The 18,423-nt window shown below is 36.9% G+C and overlaps 1 protein-coding gene across 3 annotated transcripts in view; it reads right to left on the bottom strand.

Annotated features, from left to right (window-relative positions):
* Positions 1 to 1,660: 1,660 nt before the first annotated feature.
* LOC577819 (protein DENND6A) overlaps positions 1,661 to 18,423 on the bottom strand; it is a 28,667-nt gene continuing 11,904 nt past the window's right edge. For 2 of the 3 annotated variants that reach the window (XM_003723800.3, XM_030971968.1), the window contains 11 exons: positions 14,679 to 14,784; positions 13,371 to 13,513; positions 11,286 to 11,402; positions 10,229 to 10,386; positions 9,142 to 9,233; positions 8,151 to 8,219; positions 7,541 to 7,605; positions 7,002 to 7,145; positions 3,866 to 3,975; positions 3,132 to 3,309; positions 2,497 to 2,631 (listed from right to left, as the gene is read on the bottom strand). In XM_003723800.3, coding sequence (XP_003723848.2) covers positions 2,509 to 2,631; positions 3,132 to 3,309; positions 3,866 to 3,975; positions 7,002 to 7,145; positions 7,541 to 7,605; positions 8,151 to 8,219; positions 9,142 to 9,233; positions 10,229 to 10,386; positions 11,286 to 11,402; positions 13,371 to 13,513; positions 14,679 to 14,784 — 1,305 coding nt within the window. In that variant the 3' untranslated portion in view covers positions 2,497 to 2,508. Of the gene's footprint in view, positions 2,452 to 2,496; positions 2,632 to 3,131; positions 3,310 to 3,865; positions 3,976 to 7,001; positions 7,146 to 7,540; positions 7,606 to 8,150; positions 8,220 to 9,141; positions 9,234 to 10,228; positions 10,387 to 11,285; positions 11,403 to 13,370; positions 13,514 to 14,678; positions 14,785 to 18,423 lie in introns of those variants that run through there. The other variant, XM_030971966.1, reaches the window with a different exon arrangement.

Genomic DNA, 18,423 nt, shown 5'->3' with positions numbered 1-18,423 from the left:
CACTCCCCCGTTCCCTGAAATGTGCTCAGGAAACAGTGATAAAAACACTCTGTCCTTCAGATAGGATGTTAAATGCAGGTCCTGTGTTTTGGAGATCCATGCCCTGTAAACCACTGAACTTCTCATAGACAGTACATTGAAATCTAGTAAAAAGGTACACGTGTCTATTCCAAACCCTTCTAAAGGAGAGGGTGAGAAGCCTAAGGGTCTCACTGATTCAGTTTGCTTTTCCTTTCATAGGCACATGAAATTGTAGAAGAATCTACTACGATAAAAATATATTTCCATGAATTCCACAATTTTTCATTATGTGCATAACTCACACGACCTTCAGGCCATCATCATTCATGTTTCAGAAATATACATTTTCATAAACTTCTAATAATCCTATCTACAAGAACCCTGGATTCAACTAAGCTAAGTATAAAAAGATATCCTTTTCAGACTGTATGGTGTAAATGTTAATACGAGGTTAAAACACGCTACATTACTACCCGTAAATATTGGTCTGTCCAAAAGAATTGATGTTTATATATCTACAGAGGAGGTCGTGTAAGTGGTGCTGCTTGAGCACTATGTTATAATATATCAACATATTGACTAGTATAGTGACAGAATAGTGTTAAATGTACTACCAGCACTTTCCACTGAAAGGCTTTCACAATTACCTGCAATATGAAGAGGAAATTTGCAACAACTTTACAATGTGCACCCCATATCTTTATCCAAATAGACATAGTTCTATTGTTATTGTAGAGAATGTATGTAGCACTCGATTTCAGCAAGATAATGTTTAATTGTGTTTGTATGTTGTATATCTTTTTCCACTCAAAAATTTGATTTTTTCTTTTCTTTTATTTTTGATATAGATGCATACACAACATGATCATCATATATGAGACAATAAAACATTTCAACATACCATATCAACATTCCATTACCCAAATGGCACCATCATCAAATATCATATATAAACTATATCAATGGAAATCATATTTGTGGTAGGCAGTGTCAGTGGTGATAATGGAAATAGTGCATGTTGGCAATATATGTCATCTGCAGAGAGCTAGGAGGGGAGATCATTCTGATTTGTGTGTAACACCTTCCAGCTCTTCATAGACAATACAAGGAATCACAAAGGAGTGTTGGTTTACAAAAGTGATGTAATAACTCTTTCTCTAATTTGTATGACCAATCAGTGTGCTCAATTTTAAGAATACAATCCTATCACATGTCCCTTTATATTCAATGCACATATAAAGACAAAGTGACAAAAACAGTAATTATTTCCTCCAAACTTCAAATAAAAATCATCAGGATATGGGCGAGTGATTTGATGCACCCCCTTACTTTGGCCGGACTTTGGTGCGTGAAAAGTACCCCTTTACCGGACATTTTTTGGACATGCATGGTATCCCTCCGTTCACGGAGTGGGGGGGGGGGGGGGGTGGGGGCTAGGCTGTGGATACACCAAGAAGCTGTTCTTTCCTTCAAGCTTCATATAATGCCTCCAGTTTCTAGTTCACATCTTGGATGCACCCTTATCTGGTATATGTCACTCAGTACGGCACTATAATATTCTTCAGACAATTTGGGGTACTCATTTTTTGTTAGACCTTCCATGTGCTCAATCAACTCTGACTACATCAAGTATATGTATTTGTGTGCATTGCAAGGTTTTGGAATCATCAAAATTATAAGAAATTTGGCCAAGTCTTGGTAAAGTTACAAACACTCTACACAGAAAGATTTATATGGGACTACACGAACACGTTGCGTAAAAATCCATCCCGATTTTTACAATGTTACATACCATATTTAGAATATGAAGGCATTTGAAGAGCCATGCTTTTCAGGGAACATGTTTTATCTGATTTTCTTCCACACTTGCATAATAACAATAATAACGCTCACAAATTATTTTTCTCCTCTTCCCAGAACTCAACCTTCTCTTTAAGGACATTCTGGTAATCTTCAGTTGAGCTCATCATGGTAGGTGGCATCCACATGTGCTCAAAGCTGCTTGGTCAGCTCAGGTTTGACCGGTTCCCTCTTCAAGCTTGATATGAATTATCTAGATTGTGGTGATTGTTCTTGATGCATCTACAGTCAGTGGGTCTAGAGGAAGACTCTTCAAATCTTCAGGTAAGCTCATGATGATAGCGCTCCTAGCTGCTTGATCAACTCCCGTCTTACCAAGACACGGTTTCTATATCAAGCTGCATGTCAATCTTTTAATTTGTGGTAAATGTTTTGGATGCATCTACTATCAGTGGCTGTGTAGGACTCTGTAAGGCTTCAGGTAATCTTGGGAGGTGAATTTTGTGATTTTCCAGCTGCTGGACTAACTATGTACCAAGACACGTACATACTCTTTCAATTAGCTTTACATGAATCATTTTTGTTTTTGGTAAGTGTTTTTTTATGCATTCACTATCAGTGACTCTGGAGGACACTCTGTAAGTCTTCAGGTAAGTTCATAATGATAGCATCCATATGCATTCACTATCAGTGGCTCTGGAGGACACTCTGTAAGTCTTCAGGTAAGTTCATGACGATAGCATCCATATGCATTCCTAGCTGCTTGATCAGCTCCGGTTTCACCAAGATCCTGTTGTTCCGGACACTTTCCTGCATAGCCAAAACAGAAACAGTATTATTTAAGAATTCTTCTTGTGTTTTTCGTAAATTCTTCCAATATACAATATGAGTAAAACTGAATCAAAGAGTAGCAGATCAGATAAATATTCATATAAAGTAAAACATATATATATACACAGATCAATGATACACTAAAACTAAAGATCCATAAGATTGCCTGCATTCGTACTTGATTACAGAATTGTGATTCGGCTCAGCCCCTGTTGCAGGTCAATTCTAAATTTGCTTTCAGCTTTATTTTGTCAAAGATGTAGGGTTAGATCTGGGTCCTATTTCACAAAACTTGTCATCAGTGACAAATGACAGTTTTTGTTATAAGCTACTGAAATCCTTGCTTCTGATTGGTTATCAGCAGATTTGTCACTGATATTTGTCATTTGTCACTGAAAAAAGGCTTTGTGAAACGGGACCCTGGGGTTGTGACTTCATATAAGCTTAGGTTTAGGGCTAGCCAAAGATGTAGTTCTTACCATCTTCTCTCGAAGCTTCAGCAGAAGATCGACGACCTCCACCTCTTGCTTGTCTTTGGCCCACTCCGCGATGTTGGCCTCACACAGAGCCTCTAGGTGAAGAGCTGATAGCTTACAGTTCACCTCCTCCTGACGCTGCTGAAACCAACCCTCAAAGTTCTTTGATCTGAAGAATTTCCTGTCAAATAGATCATTGCAAGATAACATGTTGAAAAACGGACCAGGATTATAGAATTTTGAATTCAACAAAATGGAAATATAACAGGGATGCCAGTTTTGAGGCCCTGATACCTCCCCATTCAAGCTAATTCAGCCTTCATAAGGACTTAAACACATTGGACCTCTTTTCAGGCTCTTCAGAAAAAGAAAAAAAAATGTATTCCTGATATAAAAGACAGAAATAGAATAACTTTTAAAATAATCCGCATCAATTAATTTCTTCAATTGGACAATTCATGATTTTGTTTTCTAAATGACTACTCCATCAACACAAACCTAGGCAACATAACACATATCTTTAAAGACAGCTGTTGACAATGTAGCTCTTATTCCAGACAGACCAATATTTAAAATAAAATCATACTAGGCTTGATGAATTTATCATGAACATAAACAAAGAGCAAGAACATTTTACCAGGCAAAATTTTGATTCACCTGGGTGAAAAGGAAAAAGTGTAGAGTGACAATAAAATGACGTCTCTGTGAGAATAAGTCAAAGACTGGGATGTACTCACTTGTAGAGTCCTACCCAGTCTCCCTTGAGTCCTGAGGTGAGTTGGGGTCCAGAGTGCTCCAATGTCTTAATGAATTCATCAGCATCAAATGGCTTCAACCTTGGGGGATGCTGAAGAGTACAAAAAATACACTCAATATTTGGGGCTTAAAGGTACTATGTCCCATTTGCAGGCCAAAAGAATGAAAAGGTTAAATTCCCACGGCATTTGAAAGACAATACTAATTTAGAACTTCCCTAAAAAATAAGGGGCTTGAAAATGTCTTTATGTGGGAAAATAACGACTATTAGTTGTCGAATATACTTAGGAGCTATAGAGCCAGTATTAAGTAATAGTCTGATTTTTCAGACCATTGTACCGAATGGTCGTTCGTTTTATGCTGAGCAAAGATTCAATCAGTTTAATTTTGGCCATTACAAGAAGTGGATTATTGATGTAGACAAATGATCATGTACCCTTTACAGCTCATTTTATGTATGTTATTACCACAGTGTCTGACAGTGAAGTCTAGCAAGTAAACAGGTTTCCTTGCATAATTTGAATATTAGGACACTGATAACAATTAAATTTCACAGATAGGACATACATGACATATTCATAATTCCTGCAAAGTTCTACAGAATTTGATGTTGGCTGCAAAAGGGACATCGTATCTTTAAGCGTATAACATGAACAAAGTGTGATTGGCATGGTTGTTTACAGGCAACAGGTCACAGGGGATCCTCATGTTTGTCATGATTTCTTTTCAAGTCGATATAGTAATGCAAATGATCTGAACAAAATTATAGAACTTTAGTAATGAGCTCCTATGATAACTGTAGACCTGGAGATCTTTTGGGGTAGAAGAAAACTGGCCACCATCAACCAATATCAGGTATTATTATCTATATAATGCTTTCAAGTGGTACAATGAATCGGTGTATTTAATATCTTTAGCGCAGAACCCGGATGACTGATATTGTTTTCATATTGCTCAGTTATCCAGGAACTTCAACTATGGATATCGATATCGTATCACACAAAAACAAAGCCATATTACCGCAGTACGTCAAATTTTGATATTTCGCTAGTCAGCCTGATATGGATTATAATAATGATATTATATGGCTTTCTTTTTGTGTGATACAAGAATATATTGCTCTTGATATGACAATATTGGACTCGTCTCCGATTGTTCAATATTGTCAAGGCTCAAGCGATTCATTCTTGTATCACACTCAAAGCTATCCAATATTAAATAAGGATTTTGAGTTCATGTTTACGACTGATGGGTCTTTCATCATGCACATAAAACCATAGAACAACCCAAAAACCACCCAAATAGAAGAAAATAAATATATATATAAACAGCATATGTGAGATGTGTGCATGCAGGAAGGTTGTAATTTGAGAGGATTGTAATACAATGCCTACAGGAAATTCCATCAAAATTCTAGAAAACATGCCCAGCGACAATTGCCCCACGGTCAATTTCCACACTAATCCACTTTTAACTTCAACACAGGACCAAACACTATACTTATGCCTAATCCTAACCTCAGAATTGGCCCAATGTCTAACCCCAAGCTTAACCTAAAACCAATTCCAACCCTAATCCTAAGATTTTGATGAAGTATGAAAAGCCTAGAGCCCATGTCGCGGGAGCAAAGGTCAAGTCACCTTCATACTACCCTATATTAAACAAATAATGCACTGTTGCGAGTGTGTTAGCGCAAGGCCAGTGCACGGAGTTTAGTCAGTGCACATAGGTGATAATGCACAAGCCCGCAGGGCAAGTGCAATATCGCACTGACTAAACCGAGTGCACTGGAACTGTGATAAAACAAGAGCGAAACGGTGCATTATTTGTTTTATAAGACGGGTCGGCAATACTTTCTTACAATATAGTCTAGATCCAGAGTAAAGATAGATATTAGATTTAGATCTACGGTAAGTTAGATCTAACTAGATCTAGGCCTAGAATATTCTAGATCTAGATCTAGATATTGAAAATTATGCACAAATTAAATTTGGCTGAATTACGCAAAAGCGATATCCGCAGGTATCGAGCGTGTGTTATCAATTTTTGATGGGAGTTTTTTGGCACGATTTGAAGAACTAATACACGCCCACGTGATGTCAATTGATTCTAGAACCCGTCTTATAATAAACTAGATGGAATTTTGACTGCGCGCAGTCGAAAATGATGCCTCCGCCATAGAGCAATTTAAACAAGTTTGGAGTTTAAATCTCCAGTGGTTCTTGAGATATCATGATAACAATCTCAATGTATGGAATTTCATAAGTTGACCTCTGTGACCCTTGACCTTTGACCTACGTGCTCCAAAATCTAATCAGATTGTCTTCCTATGGTGATACACACTATCATTAAGTTTGAAGTTTAAATCTCCAGTGGTTCTTGAGATATTATGATAACAATCTCAATGTATGGAATTTTATAAGTTGACCTCTGTGACCCTTGACCTTTGACATACGTGCTCCAAAATCTAATCAGATCGTCTTCCTATGGTGATACATACTATCCTTAAGTTTGAAGTTTTTACATCTCCAGTGGTTCTTGAGACATCATGATAACAATCTCAATGTATGGAATTTCATAAGTTGACCTCTATGACCCTTGACCTTTGATCTACGTGCTCCAAAATCTAATCAGATTGTTTTCCTATAGTGATACACACTATCACTAAGTTTGAAGTTTAAATCTCCAGTGGTTCTTGAGATATCATGATAACAATCTCAATGTATGGAATTTCATAAGTTGACCTCTGTGACCCTTGACCTTTGACATACGTGCTCCAAAATCTAATCAGATCGTCTTCCTATGGTGATACATACTATCCTTAAGTTTGAAGTTTAAATCTCAAATGGTTCTTGAGATATCGCGCTAACAAACTCAATACAAGGAATTTCATAAGTTGACCTCTGTGACCTGTGACCTTTGACCTACGTACTCCAAAATCTAATCAGATCGTCTTCCTATGGTGATAAATACTATTCCCGAGTCTTAAGTTTAAATCTTAAATGGTTCTTGAGATATTGTGATAACGGTCAAACGGGACGGACGTACGGACGGACAACCCGAAAACATGATGCCTCCGGCACCACCTTCGGTGGCGGAGGCATAATAACAACTCACCTTCCAGGGAGAGATATTCCTTTGTAGAGGCATGAGACTAGCAACGTATCTTTCCAGTGGGATCATGAAGCTCTGAGTCAGCTCCAGGAGATGCCTCCTAAGCATAGCGTCCTGGACTTCCGTAGGTCTCCTGGTCTGCATGCCCTGTCAAAATGGTCACAAGAAGGTTTCATTTCATTCAGTTCATAAAAGCAAAAATGCAGTTCGGTTCCAATTTAAAAAAAACAACTAAATTCTTGTTTAGCCTCGTTCAGGTATGATGCAGCAACACCATGGGGATTTCATATTATGACATGAGGTGGAATACGCTTAACAATTCTGTATCTTATAACACAGAGTCCAGTGAACACACGCACAACTTTTGTTTTACCACGTCATAATACAAAGGATCCTACTCTATCTCTGGATAGAATGAGAGTTGAAATTGAGGGGGTCATTCTAGATCGGGGGTTATCAGAGGACCTCAGAGACTCATAAGTGTGGGTCATAGTACCACTGCAATTTATCTTGTATCAAAATAAAGTTCTTGATTGACTCACCTTTGATAACCTCTTGATAATGTTCTTGTCTTTGTTCAGGAATGGTTTGTACTGTGTGTAGACACCTATAAGATACAACACAAAATAAACTTCTTATGTTACACAACACACAGCCATTGAGATTAAACTGAATAATAAGGAGCAGAAAATACATGCAACATACAAAAAAAAAAGCAGGATGGGAATTATATGGTCTGTTCGGAGCCAGAAGGGCATTAATTATGTATTTAAATATATGAATCAATGACCTTTTGGCTTTTGGTTAAACTCATGTCATCAATGAGCTAAAAACAAGTCTTGTCATGCAAACCCCAAGTGTTATTCAGTGTAATATTGATAAGCCCCCCCCCCCCCCAAAAAAAAAAAAAAAATAATAATAATGATAACAATGACTTCAATGCATTAATCATGCCTAAAGTTCTGAACACTTGCGGGAATGGCTAAAACCATGACTGCAATTTCGACCAATCAGATGGCTGGATTTCTTAAGTGAGGTATATAATTCAGTTTATCAGCAAGTAAATCAAGTTTGTTTTCTTTTATCTTTATAACACCTATCAAAATATTCACCCAGTGGATTTCAAGACATAATAAGTCTTCTAATACTTGCCTGGTTTGGACTCTAGTGTTTTGATACTCCCTGGCTTCTTTGGTTTCAGAGCTTTGGAATTCTTGTCTCCTGTAAAACAAAACAAACAAATTAAACAAATTTAGATTCATGTAATATCAGACCCATAGAATTATTCAGAAGAATATTACTATTTCACATTAGATTTGACATAACTATAAATAAGCCATTCACTTTGCATGACTCAATAAACGTCATGTATTCTACAGTCATTATACAAAAAGCATACATTATCCAATCTTTGTCCTGAAGACATGATTTGTAACAAAGAAATGCAAAGACAGCATAAATGATTTCATGTTACCAGCATTTTGCACATCTCATAAAACTCAAATTACAATCATAAATTCCTTTCAAGTGTTTTTACTTGTTTCTGTGACTGCTGACAGTGGATTCCAGCTGAACATCAATTTAATGTAATTGTCCTTTGATAAGACAAACTATATCATGTTTCGTTTAACCCAATGACTCAAGGAAGCATGTTGACCATATGATAAAAATAATAATAATAATAATAATAATAATAATAACAATAATAATAATAATAGGCATTTCTATAGCGCCGTCTATCTAGATAATTCTATTCCGAAGCACATTTATTATTACCCCGGCTTTAGCCTAGCTGCCGTTATACAGCGCTCCAGCATTTCAAGAATTAATTCCTGCCAGGTACCCATTTGCATCACCTGGGTTGAGTGTGGTAAATGTAGATCAATGTCTCGCCAAAGGACATTAGTGCGGCAGGGGGACTCGAACCGCAGACCTTGTGATCGACAGTCCGGCAACGTATCCACTTGACCACGACACCTCTACATATCTTACCCTTCTCTCCATTACAGCGCATAGGGATATATTTGTGATATGCGCTATAAAAGTATGGTGTACTACTATTATCATTATTATTTCCCTACTCAATGTACTATCATATCCTCATCTGCATATATGCAAAAAGATGTACACCTGTAAAACTTACCATACGAGGGTTCTCCTATCCGTACTATATGGGGCCAATGCTGTAACGTCTTGGCAAAGAATGGGTTTGTCACTCCAAGAATCACTGAAGGCCTTTGAGACAGAAGATCAAATTAAATAGCACTTACATTTTCAAGAATGATCTCATTCTCCATAGTATACAACATACAATGCAGCCATTTCTTTAAATTCTCACTGGCCTCTACTAATCAAAGATATTTTCAACAGGCTACACATAAAAATGGGTATTATATTGGGGTTTTTATAAACTAAGGTTGTTTTGTATCTCATGTTTATTCTATGTATATTCATTTATGTATAGGGTGCCCCATTAATCAAGCCTTGGCTTTTAGGGGCACCCTGACCATTTACACTGTATCAATAATTTTCATACAAGCATGCTTTGTATACTGATTTTGATTTTAAATGGTTTAGAAAAACGAATTGCATTGAAATGAATTTGTTTGTATAATGCATACAAATGTCTTTTCCTTTTACAATCATACACACATTCTTTGTCTCTTAGTCACTGATCTTGCATACTGATTTTCCCAGTCAGGAAAACCATCACATAAAAATGTATACCATGGGAGACAATTAGCGACTCTGTGATGTGAGTACACCTTATAGGCTACAACTGGTTTCCTATAAGAAAAAGGGCATTTTGCTCCATAACTGTGAAACAGAATGGATATTTCAGATCAGTTCATGTAAAAAATAAACATCTTTAGGCGAGAGCGTATTAACATCCTAATCACATGACTAAGTTACCAAGTGATGTTCTACAGACTTTAACATTTTGAACAACAATGAATGTTCTCATAAGTTGGCCTGTTTTAACTTTCCACATCTTTTATTAGTTCAGTGTTTTCCCAAATTTCTGCACTCCATTGAAATCAAATGCAATGTGTGAGTGTGTGTGTATTGGGTTTTTACAGACGTGTATCAATCAGATATGACTATTTACGTCTGGGGACGGACCTTTAAACGTCACCATCCGAAAGACGTGACTCAGTTTCGAACCTGCGTCCTCATATGGCTGAATCCTATTAGATGTTTCTTTTACATGCCCTCTTGGCTGTACTTACGGTGCTTGGGTTCTTGTGGTATACTCCTTGAACTCGCTGTCATGGATGGTGAAGTAGGGTCTGAAGTCGGACATGAACCTTAGAGGTGAGATCATACTGACCAGAGCATGGACAGTATCAGCACACATACCAGGCCCTGGTGCCATCACAACTAATGTCTGGACAAGAAAAAGAAAAAAGTAATGTATGATATTCAATTTTACCCAGTTCAAGTTTATTCCACTCATTAAATCAGGGGTGATACTAGTGAGCACTAAAAAAAAAAAAAAGAAAAGAAATTTCCCCTCAACCACGCCCCCCCCCCCCCTTGAGTAAAACAAAAAAGAAGAGGAGTCGGGGGGGGGGGGGGGTGGGGAATGGCATCTGACAACATTCCCCTCTTTTGAGAAAGAAAGTTGGGGGGAAGAAAATAAGTGGAAAATCTGGAAAAAATGGATAAAATCAGGAAGAACAAAAATAAAATAAATCGGGTTTAAAAAAAAAAATGTTAAAATCGGGAAGAAAAAAAAATCAGGAAAAAAATTGGGAAACCGATTTAAATCTAGTAATTATCAGGCCTGTTAAATAAAAGAAATCAACAACAACTTGCAAATACAAGTAACACACATGCACACACACTCCTACATGTACATGTCTACTGTTATAGAATTGAGTTAAAAAGAAGCAGGTTTGACTATATATTTCAAAATAAAACTTCCAAACATAGATTCTCCTTCATGTATCTGATTCCACTATATGCATGTCAAGTCTATGTCTGCAATTGCTCGCATTTCTCGCACATCATCGATTAGTGAAGGATATGCAAGTAGGGATGGGGGTGGGGGTGGGGGCAGGCAAGGGGTGGAGAGCAGGAAAGGGTTAGGAGGGGCGTGGTGTTTGTGTTGGGGTGTTGTTTTGGGGGTGTTTTTATTTGTCTTTTGGAGAAAAATGACTTTAAACCATTTTTCACAGGAGATTAAAATCTTATGGTCTGGAAATTAATGGAAAGTTTGGGGGCTAAAATGCACCGGATCCCTCCAAGTCTGGTTTATGAAAAGACCCATGACCATTGACCCACCTCTCCAGTAAGGACAAGCTCCCATAGGAGCTGCATGTGAGGTATAACTGGATGAAGGCATCTAAACATCTCAGGCTCACTGATGGAAGGCACGACAGTAAGAGGCGATCCCATCAGCTGTAATCAATATAAAAATGGAACGAGATGCAACAATATAATTTGAATCTATGTTTATCAAAAAGTACATCGTATAGCTCAAGACAGAATACTCCAGAGAATCATCGTTCACAGGGTCAAAAAGGGTCAGTCATGACTGAGACTCATAGAACTACCACAACGACATCAAATAGTAGCGAATACAAACGTAACTTTGTGCCCACATGGTAAACCGCCTAACAAGACAGGCACAATACAATGACATATAAGTGCACTGGACATTTCTGTATCTTGCAACTACTGATAAATTAGTACGCTTTGGCCTTTCTTGCATGCACCTACATTTTTTCCACTAGCCCTGCCTGTAATTAACTTACAATATAGAATCGTTCAGGTTTTCCAGTTAATTTAAGCCCTGTTCCACTGCACTTTTTCTTTGAAGGCAGGTTACTGTTACTGTGTGACCAAGGGTTTCTAGAACCACACAGATTTGCCAGAGAAGTTCTCAATTGCAGTACCTTTTGTCTGTTTAATTTTCATACAAAACATGTGTTTCATATTTCAAGAAAGAAGACCATATTTTCTTTGTTGAAACACTGTCAACATGTTGGCAGTATAAAAGACTACATCAATGAAAGGGTTTAAAGTAGCAGGTGTCATATTGCAAATTGTTTGTAACTGTTACATGCTATTTAAAGATAAAGGCCAGTTCTGGTCATGCGATTGTATTGTGAAAGAAACGTTTAATACACTAAAATGGAAGACGAATACCGTCAATATTAGTATCTATACAGTTAACAAACAATGATTCCTTTAATTTTTTGTGGACAGAATTTTTCAAGTCTTTTCTAGAAACTTTAAAGATAAAGACCAGTTATGGTCATGCGATTGCATTGTGAAAGAAACGTTGTGGAATCGATCAGAAAAGGTTGATCATCTAGCATATAAGTATTGTGTGTACTGCAAGGTTCTGGAATCATCAAAATAATAAGAAACTTGGCCCAATCTTGGTAAAGTTACAAGCACTGTACACAGAAAGATTTATATGGGACTACGCGACACGTGCGCGATATCTATCAGGTCCAAATAGATATAATAATTTACCAAATATATTAATTAGTAGGCAGTTTCTCAGCAAAATTTGTATCATCACGTATTAGTCAAAACATATTCTTTCACATGATTGGTAATTTGCGCTTCTATTCCATTTTTTGAGAGGGGGGCGTTTCCAAAACTGGTCTTTACCTTTAACAGGGTGGCAAGAATAAGATCCTTACTAATACAACCACATCTCAAAAAGATCTCAAATGCTTCATAATAATCCTCAATCTCCCATACCATGACCTGTCCCTTGTCACTGGCTGCAGCACTGGCTTTGTCTTTTCTCAAATGCCAATAGATGCAATCTTTTAAACCTTCTAGCACATTACCAAGAACAAGATTATGTATGTACACCCAACCTCTCATCCACAAGAGATGATGATTCACACTAATTTCTCAATCTGAATACCACGACCTGTCCTTCGGCACTAGCTGCAGCACTGGCTCTGTCTGTCCTCAGTTCTCAGTAGGAGTGTCGTGGTCGAGTGGTTTAAGGCGCTTGACTGGAGATGCGAAGGTCGAGGGTTCGAATCCCGACACGGCACTAATATCCTTTGGCAAGATATTAACCTGCACTTGCTACTCTCCACCCAGGTGTCAAATGGGTACCCGGTAGGATGCAGCCGTCATTGTTGGTCAAACAGCTTGTGAGCGTCAATTAACGCCCGGCTGGAATGCTCTCCAGGGAGTGGAGATTGTGCACACAGTGTGTGTGGGCAAGCACTGAATCCAATGACCGGGGTAATAGTATATTTGTAAAGCGCTTAGAGACATTTGTATTAAGCGCTATGTAAAAATTATTTATTATTATTTAGGTAAATTCCCAAGGTATACACCCTATCCTACTCTAACACACAAATGAGATCAGCAACTCTTCATTTTCCTTACCTCGACATGTCCCCTGGCACCGGCTGCAGCACTGGGCTTGTCTTGCCTTGACGGGATGCGGACCTGAAGGACACAGCCCATGATGGGTAAGTGAAGGGTCTTCCCTGGGCAAGGCGATGGCCACTGGTCTATGTCATGGCATGCTGAAAACAACAACAAACATTCAAGGTAATACAAAGTTTGGGTATGGGGTCATGAATTTGGTTCAAATGAACATATTGAAAGCCTATGCGATTTTACAATATTCAATGATCGTTGTCGCGTTTGAAATCGAGTCTAAAGTGATGAAATTGTAAATGATAAACTCTTTATGTTGTTTAGCTCCCTCTCAAGACTGATATTACTTTAGCTTTACAACAATGTTTCTTGACTACAATCGACCGATTTGCTATTCCCATTTGGAAATTATATATCATAACTGGTCGGAGCTACCAATGAATGGCCTTGGACGCTTTTTGAAATATTTGAAATTTACCAGGAGCACCAGTAAATTTTTATTACTCAATTTGCTTGAAAGCAGAAATGTTTTAGGGGTTAATTTTATTAGTGCTTATAATACATCCACAGGCGCATCCAAATATATCAAAATTTTAAAAAATTGATATCCATCCAATTTTTAAAATTTCCCAAAACTTTGCATAACCTTAGTTTAAAGATGAAGTTGAGTTCTGGTTATGCGATTCCATTGTGAAAGAAACGGTGTGGAATCGACCAGAAAAGGTTGATCATCTAGCATATAAGAATTTGTGTGTTTTGCAAGGTTCTGGAATCATCAAAATGAAAAGAAATTTGGCCAAGTCTTGGTAAAGTTACAAACACTGTACACAGAAAGATGTATATGGGACTACACAAACACGTGGCGTAAAAATTCTACCCTGGATTTTTACGATGTTACATGACACATTTAGAATATGAAGGCATTTGTAGAGCCATGATTTTCAGGGAACATGTCTTATCTGATGTTCTTCCACACTTGCATAATAAGAATGATAACGCTCACAAATTATTTTTTTAACCTCTTCTCAGAACTCAACCTTCTCTTTAAGTACAAAATAACAAAGTATATTTCAATATACTAATGAAGGGTATACCCTGGGCAAGGGGTGGTTACTGCTCTGTGCCATGGCAAGCTGAATGCTAGAACAGACATTAGATTTGTTTAAATATTTTTAAAATAAAATAATAAAACAAATTATATGTCACTATACCACTGCATTTTATAGGCAAGGGAAAGCCATTGGTCTGTAATTGTCATAAACTGGCTGAAATAAACAATCTGTAAGATCAAGGGTTTACATAATAACTTACCTGCTTCTATTGATGGTTCCCCATTGTCAAAATACTCTGGGGCTACCAGGCTAGCTAACTGGGTGAATAATGATGTGAAGGGCAACTGACTCACTAGTACTAAAGACTGCAAAGAATAAGATGAAAAAGAATTAAATCATCACTTAATATAGCACAGCTCCTACATGTACAGGTGTATATATACTCTACTTTGCTGTGATGAGAAAAAAAACTCCTAACAGTGCTCCTTTACAGACACAAAAATTAAAACTATTCAAAAGCTCCTGAAAACAAGAGCAACTTCAACAAAAGTTTGAAGACAGCAACAGCTGAGGCTTTTCTTATGTCTAGCAAGTCCCTGGTCTAGTGGTAGGTTATTCAAAAGCTTTGTAGCGGCGCAACTAAAAGTACAGATACAATGTACTATCTTCTAGAAATACTTTTGTTTTTGTGCAAGGTAGCTGTAGACGCAGCTTGTTCTGTGTACTTCGTAAGTTATGTACATATACATGTATGGATGTGATTCAACAGATAATAATTCAGAAAAATAAATTGGGGTTTAAACATTCAATGCTTTACATAATTATCTGCCTTATTGGCAACCAATGTGACTCAATCAAAAGAGGTGTAATATGGGAAATAGATGCATGGACAAAGATTTCTCTGCTTTTCCTGTTTTAGTATAATTATGGTATCTACGGAGATTGTACGAGGTATAAAAGGCAGATTTACATGTGTTACATTGTAGATACAAATGTAGGTGCTTTTATAATAATAATAATAAATTTAATTTTATATATAGCGCTAAATACAAATGTCTCTAAGCGCTTTTCCATGTATAAACAAGGATCAAACAAAAACAAAATTAATTTCAATACTGTTATCATTGTTCAATAAATACAGATACTGTTACAGTTCATTTAGCCCTAGTATTGAGGTAAAAATTCGTTGAAGGAAAAAAAATTGAAAAAAAGTATGTAATTGTACAATTGGCCTTATCATATGTAGCGTACGTAGGCCTATAGACAGTCACTTGTAAAACAGAGGTTACAAACATGCAGCTGTTACTTTTATGTATGCCCAGAGAGTTACATGTAGTAAAATTGTGCCACATCACTTATGCACCAAAGATGTTTTAGTTCTCCATTTTTTACAATGTACAGTATGTCTCAGGAGAAAGAGCATTTTAGTTTTCCTGCTCAAATACACTTTTTTATATTTTTTGTGTACCACTGTATACTTTGGATTATAAAGAATCAACATGTTTTGAGGGTGACAGAAATAACAGTACAGATATTTTTTCTATAAATCTAATCCAGGCTTTTTTGAAAAATAGTATGAGTTATTTCTTGTTTAAGCATTTAGACCACAACTAAACATTTAACGAACATTTTAACTCTTAGTATAATTTCATGTCTGTAATTTATATAAGCGGCTGGGTGGATTCCAAACAGTTTCTTGGTGACTTCTCATTATATAATACACAATGACAGGTTATTTCTCAAATAGATGATATTTTGAGTACAAAAAATATGTACAGGTATATGATATATGATGTAATTCACCTTTCAATCTTGGCCACAAAACAAATAATATAAGCAATTGTTTACACCAGTGAATAAACCACAATCATTCCATACAACTTATGAACTCTTAATGTAAACACATGACTAGAACTTTGTGCTGCTGGTTCACTGCATGGTTGCATAAGGGACTTGCTATATATATTCACACTGTTTCATGGATATTTATCCCCAAAACAGTTACAGCACTAGGCCTGTTTTCATCAGCTCGAGTTTGCCAAATAACCACTATTTTCAGACTTTGGATATTATCCCGAAGTTCAAAATTGCGTCTTCACCGGACCGATGCGTCCTCACCGGACCGATACGCTCGACACACAAACTAGCTCTGCCGGGCGCAAATTAGCCCGCTATTTCCTAAATAGCGGGATATTTTGGAAACAAGACCAACATTTCTCGGGATATTTTCTTGACCAAATATCCCGCTAATTGCAATTGTGGGCTGATGAGGACGCATTAACTGGTTAATTTGCGATTGGGAAAGTTAAAATAGCAGGTTATTTGGCAAACTCGAGCTGATGAGGATAGGCCTCATGTATTTGGACAACAATAACATGATATGAACCTCAGAACAAACAAGCGATTTTCCCTTCCACTGAGTAAACCACAAGCAAACGTTTCATAAACCTGACATGAACTCTGAGTGTAAACACAGTCTGTCATTTTGTGCTGGTGGTGGCATGGATCCTCCTGTGTCATCGATGACCTTCCATCCACTGAGTAAACCACAAGCAAACGTTTCATAAACCTCACATGAACTCTGGGTGTAAACACAGTCTGTCATTTTGTGCTGGTGGTTGCATGGATTCTCCTGTGTCATTGATGACCTTTTCTTGGGATTTGTTTTGAAATGATTGCATGCAGCAGCCTACATGTACATGTACACTGTATATACTACAGATACAAGTAGAAGCTCTGATCGTACAGTTAAAGGGATAGTTGAGTTCTGTTTTCAGACCGCAAATGCCTTCAAAGTGCATGGTTATTGCTCTTATTCTTATTCTAATCTATGGCATTTCTAGTGCCCTTTTAGGACCTAAAATTTCTATGAAGGTAATTTTAAACCCCAAAATGTGTGAAACTTCGCCAATACGATCATACCAATTCAGCTCTACTTTCAAAAGAAAACGGTGACCGTTAATTAAGTAACTAATTAAAAATAACAATACATGGGCCGGCTGGTTGTGCGTAATATAACCCACATGAAAAAGCCAACATCGACATTGGCTAAAATACAACGTAAAAGGCGCTGTTTTGTTTTTTCAACGGCTTTTACAAAATAATCGAATATTTGTGGTTGTACACAAATGTTAGGAATCGTTATCTTTATGGATATTTCAGCCTTCTCTGAACCGATTTTGATCAAACGAAGATGATTTTGTCATTTAAATTGTATGTTCTTTCAAATTTGACACTCAGTTTATCATTATCTCACAACAAAATTATTTTGTGTTGTGCCCTCTGCAACAGAACTCAACTATCCTTTATCAACTAAATTATTCACACCCCTTGTAAATTTGATGTTTTGTGTGTTTTTGTCAACTCAAGAATCAAAAGTGGACTGGTGGAATTAGGGCCTTTGTTAAATATTTTAGATGTACATATTAGCTTTAATATGTCACATTCTTAGGAAACATAAATCGAGACAAATCAAATTTTTCACATGACAACATTACAAAACTTGGTAAGGGTATGAATAATCTACCGGTAGTTTTTAACTGCATGTACAAATGTAGGCTAGAGGATAGAATGTGTCATATAAAATAGTTATTCTACAAGATACAAATGAACTACAACAATATACATACCGGTACACAAGTATCATCAATATCAATTAGTAAAATTCCATAAATTTCAAAAGCAAAGCATATTCCTGCAAACCCAATAAAGTCAAAGGGCATCAATCAAATCTATCAGCATGTGCATGCAATGACACTATAAAAGAAAAAATTTCTTTCTGAAATAATACTGTCTTTGCTACAACACTGTAGGCCACAAAAAGAATCATAATTTAAAGCTTGTAACTTTGTACGGGTATATTTCTGGTAAATCATGTTTGCCCCTCATATGTTATTTACAAAATTTGATCACTAGTTTCACCTTGAGTACAAATGTGTGTGTATTGCTGATTCTAAGTACCTAATTATGATGTGAAAGGTATTACTTCCCTTCCTACATAAACA

This window comes from Strongylocentrotus purpuratus, unplaced genomic scaffold (assembly GCF_000002235.5).
Source record: "Strongylocentrotus purpuratus isolate Spur 01 unplaced genomic scaffold, Spur_5.0 spur5_scaffold_6, whole genome shotgun sequence".
Taxonomy (NCBI): Eukaryota; Metazoa; Echinodermata; class Echinoidea; order Camarodonta; family Strongylocentrotidae; genus Strongylocentrotus; species Strongylocentrotus purpuratus.
The sequence above is the reverse complement of the archived record's forward strand: the minus strand, read 5'-3'. Positions and strand labels throughout refer to the sequence as shown.